Source organism: Musa acuminata, chromosome BXJ3-3 (genome assembly GCF_036884655.1).
Source record: "Musa acuminata AAA Group cultivar baxijiao chromosome BXJ3-3, Cavendish_Baxijiao_AAA, whole genome shotgun sequence".
In the NCBI taxonomy this organism is placed as follows: Eukaryota; Viridiplantae; Streptophyta; class Magnoliopsida; order Zingiberales; family Musaceae; genus Musa; species Musa acuminata.
This window is the reverse complement of record NC_088351.1, coordinates 36,527,811-36,538,918: the sequence shown is the minus strand read 5'-3', so window position 1 is coordinate 36,538,918 and position 11,108 is coordinate 36,527,811. Positions and strand designations below refer to the sequence as shown.

The 11,108-nt window shown below is 36.6% G+C and overlaps 1 protein-coding gene across 1 annotated transcript; it reads right to left on the bottom strand.

Annotated features, from left to right (window-relative positions):
- Positions 1 to 791: 791 nt before the first annotated feature.
- Positions 792 to 9,968, bottom strand: LOC135632674 (probable protein phosphatase 2C 60). The gene is made up of 6 exons (XM_065141339.1): positions 9,574 to 9,968; positions 8,964 to 9,374; positions 7,968 to 8,335; positions 4,186 to 4,422; positions 1,411 to 1,665; positions 792 to 1,215 (listed from the first exon to the last, which is right to left on the bottom strand). The coding sequence occupies exons 2-6, from the start codon at positions 9,280 to 9,282 to the stop codon at positions 1,171 to 1,173; spliced, it is 1,224 nt and encodes a 407-aa protein (XP_064997411.1). The 5' UTR covers positions 9,283 to 9,374; positions 9,574 to 9,968; the 3' UTR covers positions 792 to 1,170.
- Positions 9,969 to 11,108: the final 1,140 nt, after the last annotated feature.

The window sequence follows — 11,108 nt, the reverse complement described above, 5'->3', positions numbered from 1 at the left end:
GCATCTTTTGATCTTTAGTTCCTGTGAAAATTGCAACCTCTTGAGACTTTGTTGCTGCAGACAAAACGTCTTGGCACCTTCTACCTTGCCCTAAATGACATTAATGGGTCACTGTAGAGAACTAAGAGAAAAAACTCAAAGATTAAGAGAGAATTTATCTTTTATTAATGATCGATCAAGGCACCTATTTCTGCAGGATGATGATGCTCTTTTGACCCAAGACTTGCCTTCACGTACTACAAATGGCATCCTCGTCAAGCATCAAGTGATGATGGTTGATGAACCCACCTTCCAAGGAGCCCAAGATGCTTTCTCTCCCAAATACTATTTAGTTTCATCTCGAAAAGACGAACTGTGTGGGATCCATTCAAAACGGACGATTCCTCATCACTCGAAGATCTCGGATCACTGAAGACTATTGTAGACCTTACCGGATGATGCCCACCGTAAGGCTCAAAGAGACCTCGATTGATGGTATCCAAAAGAGGATGTATTAGAACTCATGCTTCTGTAGGAACTTGGCAAGAGGTGATTTCGTGAGTTGGCAGGCAATTATAGGATTGATTCACATAAATATATTGTAAGCTTAAATGATTGAACAAATAAAAGATAAATTTAATGAAACATAATAGTATAACAACAACATAAAATCTCAACTATTTCTATATATAACTTTTGCTGCCATTAAAAATAAAACATAACACTAGTAGTGCAAATCAATTCTTAGTCGAGCACTAGAATGAAGGTGGCCACTCAAGAGATTCCTCCTACCATAAGGTTTCCAAGCTATATGAAGAATGATAGCATAGTTAGTTTATATGTAAACACAGGAACACTTGAAATACATGGTTCTTTACTTGTTCATATCACCTCCCCATGTTTTTCTTATATATAGATGAAAAACAATTCAGCTGCAGTTCATACAACACATGCACCTACTGTTTCTCATGACATATAACCAATCCATGTGTGCAGTAAGAAATCACCTCACTGGACACCTCCTATCTGTCCTGATGGATGAAGGATAAGTTACTCAAGATTCTGCTCTGCTAGCAGTTATCGGTTAGTGACAACATCAGGGAGTTCGATCACCAGGAAAGGCCCTGTTCTGGCATATTCTGAAGACCAAGTGGATCAAAGAAAGAGGCATGAGGTCCATGATAAGGAAAATTATTCAGAGTGAATGCCATCGTGCTGGAGGTCCACTGCTGATGCCTGAAATAAGCATACTGCTAGGGTAATGATCCTGTGTGTAAGAAATAGTACAATGTCGTAGGTTAAGACAGACATATTATCTGCTGAAGTTAATCTCTGCTTATGTAATCGAGAGCTCGATCATGGAGGTTGGTCTGGTTTAATTTAGTACATATGATTAATGAACCGAGATGAATCCATCGGGGAGGCTCAGACCTCTGTTGGAGTTGTCCAAGGAGCAAGAGATTTGTGTGGCACATTAATACCACCCCCTCTCACTGACAGAGAGGGGCCCCTGAGTGAGTTGGCTCTGCTAACAAGATTGGAGTCAAGGAACACGACGATAACAGTTATGTCATCGTGGAAATGCCGACGTACTCCACGATCAATCTTCTTGAGATCAGAGTACCTCATTTCCCGTTTCTTGGCTGCTTCTTGAAGGGCAGCTTTTACAAGCCTTCGAGCACTTCCCTGCAGGTTTAATTGATTTGAATTAATCAGACCCAACTATATACAAATACAAACAATGTGCTATACTGAAAGGCATGTTAATAGAACTTTTGTCCAATGGACGATTCAATAATTAAAAGCACCACAATCAATTATCTAAATCAACAGAAATAAACTGCTAACCAGTACTCATGGTAAACAATACATTGTAGACATTGTTACCAAACGTCAAACCCCACTTTCAGATGTGTCAATGTGTTGGGTATCCATCTGACAATCTTTAAACATTTTGATCAGATATACATGCATAAAGGCATCATGGTTGTGGTGCCTACGAGAAGCTCTGAGTCAAATTTGTAAAAGAATTTTGCAATTTCAGTCATTTCTAAACTATTAGCTATAAGCATTTCATAGAATCACATGCATCCTGCATCTGAAATAGGCATGGTTCTCAGTTCCATGTGTTACATATGTGATGTCAAGTGTAGAGTAGCCACTACTAACTGATGTTTCTCTATTTGGAGATAGAGAAAGGCCTATATGAGAAGATTAGTTGAAGTTATTAAAATATTTTATTGCTAAAAACTATACTGTAAAATAGCCACGAAATATATACAAGAGTTTCGGTAGACTTATTTATACTTTATAGGGCTACTAAAGGCCAACCCTAGTTACAATATGCTAAACATGACTGATGATGGAACACACTTTTAAATTAACCAAATTAATTTATAAAACCCAAGCCATTTCTGCATTTTTGTAGTAATATGGGTCCACGTGACTACTACCCACTCGATGTATCATAATCCCTAACTTTGTGTCATGTGTGAATGTGGCCTGACATGGTGACGACAAAGAATGGAGATCGCAAACAACACCTGACTCACATTATCAAGCAAGTAATGATAGTCATCTCCATTATTGTAAAAGCCCCCATGCCTTCAATTTTGAGATTGACTTGCCTTGGTGATTGAACTTCATCATGTTTTGGAACTCCCATGTACATCTCTAAACTGATCAACCATCCACGAAATGATGATGACAACTCCTATAAGTGGAATGCAATAGACATCTGCATCATTCTATTGCCTTGAACCTCTAAAGGATATTGGTTGCTTCGCTTCTGATCTTCAAGACAATGAAGAATATAATTGGCTCCATATCAAACTTTAATTTCTAAATGAGCTTAAATGTGATGAAGTTATTGGTCTAATCAGTGTCAATTAGTATTGCAGAGAGCAATCAAACAGAGAAGCTGAAAATTTCAGGGCCAGCAGAACTCAGATTCGTCACATCGCTTGTAGGAAACTTCATTATATTTTCTTTAGTGGCAAAGCCAATTCCAAGCAAAGCCCTTCTTCTCAGCCAAGATCAGCATACTAACTGGCTTTCACCTAAAGCAGAGGATACCCCCTTTGTTAATGGGCTAGTGTTGTTTGCAAAAGAAATAGTTAATATAGATTCATCAGGTTAGTGTGAGATCCGCTAACCTTTGTTCTTCGGGTATGCAAGGCCTCCTAGTGGGAAAGATGTTATTCTACAACTTTGGCCACAGCAAAAGTGGCAAGCAGTAGACAGATTGACTGTCGATACCTCAGTATGCCTACAATCTTTTAGGCTATCGATAATCTATCAGATACCTGGAATCATGGTACCAAATACCAATTCTCACAAATTCATCCTGATATTTTGTTACAATTCCCATCTCAATCAATTATGAAGCTTGATACTATAATTCACTCCAAATTTAACCATCAAGGTCTCCAAAAATCATCTCCATGTATGTACTTCGCCTATCCTGAGTATTATTTGTACCACTATATAGTAACATACTCCCAAGTGAAAGAAAGCCATACCAAATTTGGAGTCCCCAAGAGTAGCTATGCATTGAAAACACTTGTACAAAGAAGAGCCAATTCAGACGATGACTTTTGCTTTACTTTGGAAAATTCAACTGCTTAATAGATTGCCCGAGCCCCTAAAAGAGAGGTGCTCTGGTGACGGAAGTGGCACAGGGTTTTAATGTTGTTGCTAAGGCTATAGCAGTCTGTTTATTCCTCCCACATACAGGTTGTGAAATCATCTTATTTCAATAGTATAAGCCCGATTCCTATCAAGTTTAATAAAGACCAATGTACTTTTGATCAATTTCTAGCTGTATAACCAAAAATTTGGTCAAAATCAACTAAAACTGACCGAACTCAATAGCAACTGGCCAAGTTTATGCCATTTAATGACCTCAAAAGAAGAAAGAATAGAGAGGTGAGTGAAATAAAAGGAGGAAAAGGCAGCAAAAAAGGCAAAAAAGGAAAGAAAAAAAGGCTACCACTATGGAACAGAGATGCTACTATTTTGTTTGCTATTTATTGCAATTGTCATGTTTGTCATATGCTCCCATTCTATAAAATGAGTACTCAATACCAGTTGGAAATTAGGAAAGATATGGATTCCAAGATCAGATCAACAAAGTATGAGACAATTTCGTGAAATCAAAACCATAATTATCGATACCACATGCGAAGAATTGAATATAGAACTCACACTGTGAGAATTCTTTTGAACAATATTAACAGCTTCTTGATTATTAAGATGCTCCCAAAGGCCATCAGATGCAAATATAAGGAACTGATCTTGAGGTTGTAGTGGTTGTACAGTAATTGATGGCACTGAGCTCAGTATAGGCTTCTTGAAAGGTTCACGAAGTCTAAATTTCACATGCAATGGTTCACGATTAAATTCTGCCTTCTTTAGGTACACATCACCAATTGACCTGGAGATCTGCAATAGTCATGTATTCTTGATCAGAATGAAGAAACAAAAGAAATTGAAAAACAGCTAAATATAAAATCATAAATGAAGGTTGAACACACAGGATCAGTTATATTACAAACATATTAGGACTCTTAGCCACCAAGAAGACTAAAACTTGGATACCAAAGGCTCTCCACAATAGCTGATTAAATGAACCATACACATGTTTGAAAATTACTAAGTAAACTCTAGACCTACTATCACACAGAGTGGATGAGAATACATGATGAAGTCCTTTCCTTCTGTAAGTTGACTAGGATTGAGCTGTAAACCCCACTCCCAAGCTCGACAGGCCTCATAGAGAGCTGGACTAGAGTGCTTTGAGCAGAATCTGCTGGACTGACATGCTGTAGGCTGCACCAAGCTATCAAAGGCCAAACCAAGCTATGTCAGCCCTGTGTTGTGCCCTTGTCATTGTTGGGAAGGCTGACCTAGGACCAAATAGACCCTGGCTGAGCCCCAGAAAGATGCAAGTGGTCTGAGATTAGACCAAAATGCAAATGTTTTCACTCACTTGGATCCACTATATCCAGGTGTCCAGGATCAAACTGTATTTTGACATCTTTAAGCTTGCATCCTTCTTTTTCTTCATGCATGCTAAAGCAAAATAAAATGCTGCAAATTAGGGCCTACAAGTTGGTGAAAAAAATCGTCATGATGTGTTCTATCGCAGTAGGGACCAGAAAACATTTAGATCTTGGAATCACTTCACTCGATGAAATTTGAACCCAACAAAATCTTTTTCAACTTGTCATTCACCGTCACAACTTGTGGAAGACTTTTGGAATATCTGAGTAAGTCAGAAATTTGCTGCATATGTCTTCACCAACTGCCCTTGATTATCATCAACAGTTGAAGCCATAGTGTTGATCCAGCAAAAGAAATGATCTCTGGCCATGATGTAGCTTTGGGGCTATAAGATATTCAAGTGATACACCCTTTGGTGTGCTTTCCAGCTGTCGAAGAGCTTCTGAAGAGTTGAACAGGTCGATCAGCTACAATCTGAAGTTCCAACATCATTTTCTTGTAAGCTGAAATTTTAAGCAGCTGCTGATATTTTTCTGGGTTGATCTAGGGGCCTGCTGAGGCTTCTAGGATAGACTTCGAAATCAGATTATATCATGGGCTCATCCAGAGGTGCAACCAAGGTAACTGAAAGGAAGCATTAAATTGCTACAGATCAACCTAGATACTTTTACTTGATAGTTTAGGGATTTCTTAAGATATTTTCAGCATTTAGTACAAATAGAAACCGACTCTGCTTAGGATTTAAGGCATAGGAACCTACAGAGGCTATGCCTGGTTGATTTTTATATTTTAATTGGAAAAAATTATTCTAGTTGATAGGTCAGGGAGAATTCTTCTAAAATAACAAAGTGCTTGTTAAATGCAACACTAACATATAAATTGAACATTATTACCTACAATACTCAAGAACTTGAGAAGACTTATGCCAGCTATCTAAGTATAAATTAGTCAGTTATTCTTTCATTCAACCACATAAATTCCCTATATCCTACTGAAAGATAAAACCCTAGAATAATTAGGCTTTTTGACATCATTTGTCACATCTAAGCAGGTTAAAGTTATTCATCACACTATTCTATCTCAAGCTTAAACCAACAGAAAAAGCCTCCGTAAAGTGGCAATGCATAACCAGAACTAGACAGAGGCAAACTTGACTAGGATAATTTAGTTCCACTAGGAATAATGCCCTTCATAGTAGTAGAAAATCAGTATTGAAAACTGCTAAAATAAGTGCAACCGGGTATTTTTTTATGATGTCCTAGATTACATGTAAGTAAATCCATGCTAATCAAACATCTTGAATAAAGGTCCCAAAAGAAAGTGATTCCATAACATTTTCTACAGTATTTTCATGGATGCCATTAGTCAAAGGATGCTTTAAGTTGAATCAGCGAACAACTTCTGTGAATGATAGGGTGATTCAAATTTTCAGTCAGCATATTATTTAAAGAAGGATATAAAATCCACAAATTCTTCAAAGCTATGTGAAAGTGTTTGTACATGGAAGTAAAAAAAAAAGGCCAAAAACTTTTCTTCTTTAAGCTTTATTTTAAAGATGGTGTGTGAACACATGGAGAATTTTCCAGTTGGCTCCCCCGACTCTTAAAGATTAGCTTACTACCTGCATAAGATTTTCTCTGACATAACTATTGATGGAACCTTTATAATCATTAAAATGAGAAAAAAAATGATAAAACGGAAAAGCTTTTTGAGTAACTTGATAAGTTATCCTTCTTACTCAACTCTTCGGTCAGAAGAAAAGCACTCTCTCCCACAATAAAAGAAAATGCAAATGATGTCCGGAAATATAGATAAGATCATAAGATTATGGTTCAAACTCAATGCCACATAAAATGCTACAGCTCCAATAATCTAAAAGCTCAATCAAACACCAGTAGGTGGTTGCAGAGGGACTGAGATAATCAGTTTGGAATAAGAGTAGAAGAAAACTTTAGCAACAAAGACTGCAAAACCTATGCAATATCATATTTTATCAGATGTCAAAAGAATAATATGGAGTTCTAGAAAAAGCATGGCAAAAATGATTGTAAAACATGATGGCAAAAAAAATACTAATCCTGTATGTAAAATTCATCACCAAGACATTTGCCTCTAAGTCCATAATGGAATTAAAGTCCGATGACAATACTATATAAATATTATCTTAAAACAAGGAAAAACCCCATCCACAAGGCTTCCGCCCAAAGCAAGATTTGGGGAGGGTCAGCCAGCCATAACAATGATATGAATTCAATTTTTCAATCGTTATGCATCTCTCCATTGGTTCTGAATAAAATTTAATATCACAATTCACAAGAAGGATACATAAGAAATACCAGAATTACTTATATTACTAATGAGCATTCTTAGTGGCTTACTCTCTTTGTACATTTTTAAGCTCTGAAATGATCAAAGCAATAGTGAGCTTTGAAATTCTTATTAAGAAAGTCAATGTTATTGTGCATAGTGTTTAAATTTAAAATTTCAGTTGTTTAATTAATATATTTTGACCTTAAATACAATTTTTTCCATGTTTTCATAATAGCTTATTTTTCATGTAGTTCAATTTGAAGATATGAATTGCATTTATGACTCTACCACCTAACAAGTAACAACACATGTTTCCACTTAATTCCTTTCTCATGGAAACATATCTTAGGCAGAGAAACATGAAAACTATCTTACTTAACATGTTTATGTACTTAATCTCTAAGCAAAACTAACTAAATTGCCACATGGAGTGGCCATTGAGAAAATTCCAAGTGTGTTTTTTACCAAAGTAATGCTTGGTAGGTTGCACGCACGTAGCGCAACTAAAGTGTCCAATAAGTCCCCTTATACTGATTATACATATTCTTGTGAAAATTTGGGTGAAGCATATATAGATAGTAAGTAATGTTTAAGAAAATAATTTATCTTATGTATGAAAATTAAACCCACAGATGGCACATGCATATATATACACACACAAATATGATATGCACCTGGATTAGGCCCTTCACACGCCAAACATTATGCTTCATAACAACAATTTGTTTATCATCGGGATGCATTGACTGCAACTCTCGTCGCACAGACTCAATTCCTACGTTGTGCTCAACTGACAATTGCACAGCCAAAACTTCTCCAGTTGCTTTGACAACTCTCCCTAAAACAACACGGGAGTCCCCAAGATTAGCTATATGTAGCATACCACCACAGATTACACCAACCAGACAACACGTGCCGACAGCTGCAATCTGAGGTTTTACAGGCCATTGTTTGGTCACCAGGGAGGTAAATCCTTCCTCAGTTGCTTGGTATGCCTTTCGTATTACATCAGCCGACATCAACTCCTGCTCTGTTGCAAATCCTGCCAACACAACCACTTCAATCAAATAGGTCCTAATAACTACAACGTACAAACTATATTAAAGATATTAAATGATGCCACTGAAATGCATGCATACATCTGCATTACAATAACTTGAGAACTAGCAGCAAATCAGAATAAGATTCTAATAGATGGTAGGAGAAGAGAATTGAGATATGATGCATTAGATATTCATGACTTAAAACATAATGCAAGAAGAAGAAAAAATGGATTAGCGACTTCCAAGAAGCAGCATAACCCAACTGAAAAAGAAACAATTTCGTTATTCATATAATTAGTTCTTGGCATCATTATAACAATCCTAGACAGCAGATAAAGCTAGTTGCAACTGAGTTACTTGACAGACAATACAACATTGGTTACCCTCTATGTAAATCCAGATAAGAGCTTGCTTGGGAATTGAGGAAACTAACTACCCATTTAATCGCCATAAAATTGTATACAAGGTTTTCAACAAAAATTCATATAAGAAATCCATATGATGGCGATATAACTATCTTCTAAATGAGCAACATATTTTCCTGTCCAAGCAAGACTGAAGTACCAATTAATTGAGCAATAATTAATGTTTAAAAATGAGATTGAGTAATGCAAGTTAAGAACTTACTCTTTAGGTGCTGGAAGATATGATCATTGACATAACGGGAAGTCTCTGGACCACCATGCCCATCATAAACCCCAACAAAAGTCCCGTATGGTCCAAATTCAAGTGAGCTCAAAGGTCCTGACTCGATCTGGCTCTGGTCTTCAAGCAAGTTGTTAGCTTGTACCACAGCCATGGAGAACTCACCGTAAACATGCTGCCCGCTGTCCTTGTACCAGAGAAGCCCATCCTGCCAACCAACCACATCAGAGCCTGTGTGGGCATATTTGTGTGATGATGGCCGCCAGCAGGCCTTCAATAGGTTCATCAATTTCGCAAACATCCCTCATCTCATCTAAGCCCACGTTTGAGTTCTCAACATCTGTCCTCTCTTAATTTGCCTTCTTAAATTGAAAGCCCTGACCTTCTTTTAGTCTGGATCAAAAGGAAGCATATCAATTGCATTAGTTGCAAGATAAAGACATCAGATAAAGGCAGTTTAATTAAAACTACTGGATCTGGAGGGCCAGCAAAAACTCAACCCTCGGTCTAATCCCATGTAGTCTTAGTCAAATCACATTACGGATCAACAACCTAAAACCAAGGACTACAAGTTTGATACTTCATCGGTTACCTTTGCAAATCCAACGTCCGATGGCGAGACCGACGAACATCAAGTCGCGGAAGCAAGCAATACGATCTGTTCGCTGGTCCTCAACAGAACATCTTCCTTCCCATCAATCTCAACCAGGGACTCCACCCAAAAGAAATCGCCGCTCAGGAATCACCCCCCAAATCCGAGGCGTTAGAGAGGAATTTGCCGTAAAACCCACCTTCCGGACGGGAATCGCCTCCAGAACGCCTCAGATACGCGGGATGCGTTCCTTGTACCAGTGATCCAAGAAAAGTAGGATTGCCCTTCAAGGAGGACGGCTCTTGGCGGCGATTTCGCTTACTCTGGCTTTAGCAGCCAAGTCCCAGTGGTCGAAGGCGTTTTCACACGAACCTCGCTAGCAATATTTGGAATAGCGTCCTCATCCTTGTTAACAACATTATGTCATGCATGATCGCATGTTCCCAGCATCTAATTTATTTCAATTTAAAAATATTTTTGGATTAAAAATACGATGTTAATGTTATTATCATATTGCATCAATCACCACTGCTACTATATTTAAACTCAATTTTATGGTGATACGCTCATCAAATTTTTATAGATTAATTCATGTTTTTTACTCACTTTTAAAAATGTGAGATTAAACATCACGTTGATTTGTCATGGTACGATTCCATAGAATAATTGAGTTATTAATTTGATTAGCCCATAACTATGTAACATTAGGAAGGTGATCAATTTGGAAAAAGAATATCTAAGTAGGATTTTTAATTTCATACCATATCACTCGATACTGGTGATAGATACTTGTCTGTTAATTTATCAATATGCGAATCGTTCACTGTTGCCCGATATAGGATTATATCGAGTGATAACGCTTAAAATTTTAACCATTATCAACTTATACCGAGTGTTATCGATCAAAATCAATCATTATCGATTGATAATGATTTTCAAATAATCAATTTTAATCATTGGAGGCATCCTAAAAGATTTTTAAACTCTTTCCACTCTCCTCTTTCAATCTATTACGCTTCAACACTCTCTTAAATTCTTTCAAACTCATTTTTACTCGCAACTTCTCTCTTATTATTATATTTTCACTCTCCTAAATTTTACAAAGCAACGATTTATAGATTCACGATGTTCAACCTATGATCATCATCACATTGATATACCAATGACATACAATATATTAATACATTATGTCGAATGATCAATTTTATGATTAGATCTGATAAGCATATCAAATTGATATATAGATATATATGATCGATGATCCCAATCTATCACTTGTGGAGGTCCATTATTGTCTTTAGTAGTAGAATCAGGTATATCTGATTACTTAATTTATTTGAATATTAAAGTTTAAGTTGTATATAAAATAATATAATAATTCAAATAAATTTTCTATAGATAATTTAATATTAACGGAAGGACGATATGAAACAAATTGAAATTATGAACATTGTATAAGGCTACTCAAAGCCCGAAAAAAATATGTGATTTTATTTTTATATTAATTTTATGAAAACTATACTAAATGTATATTT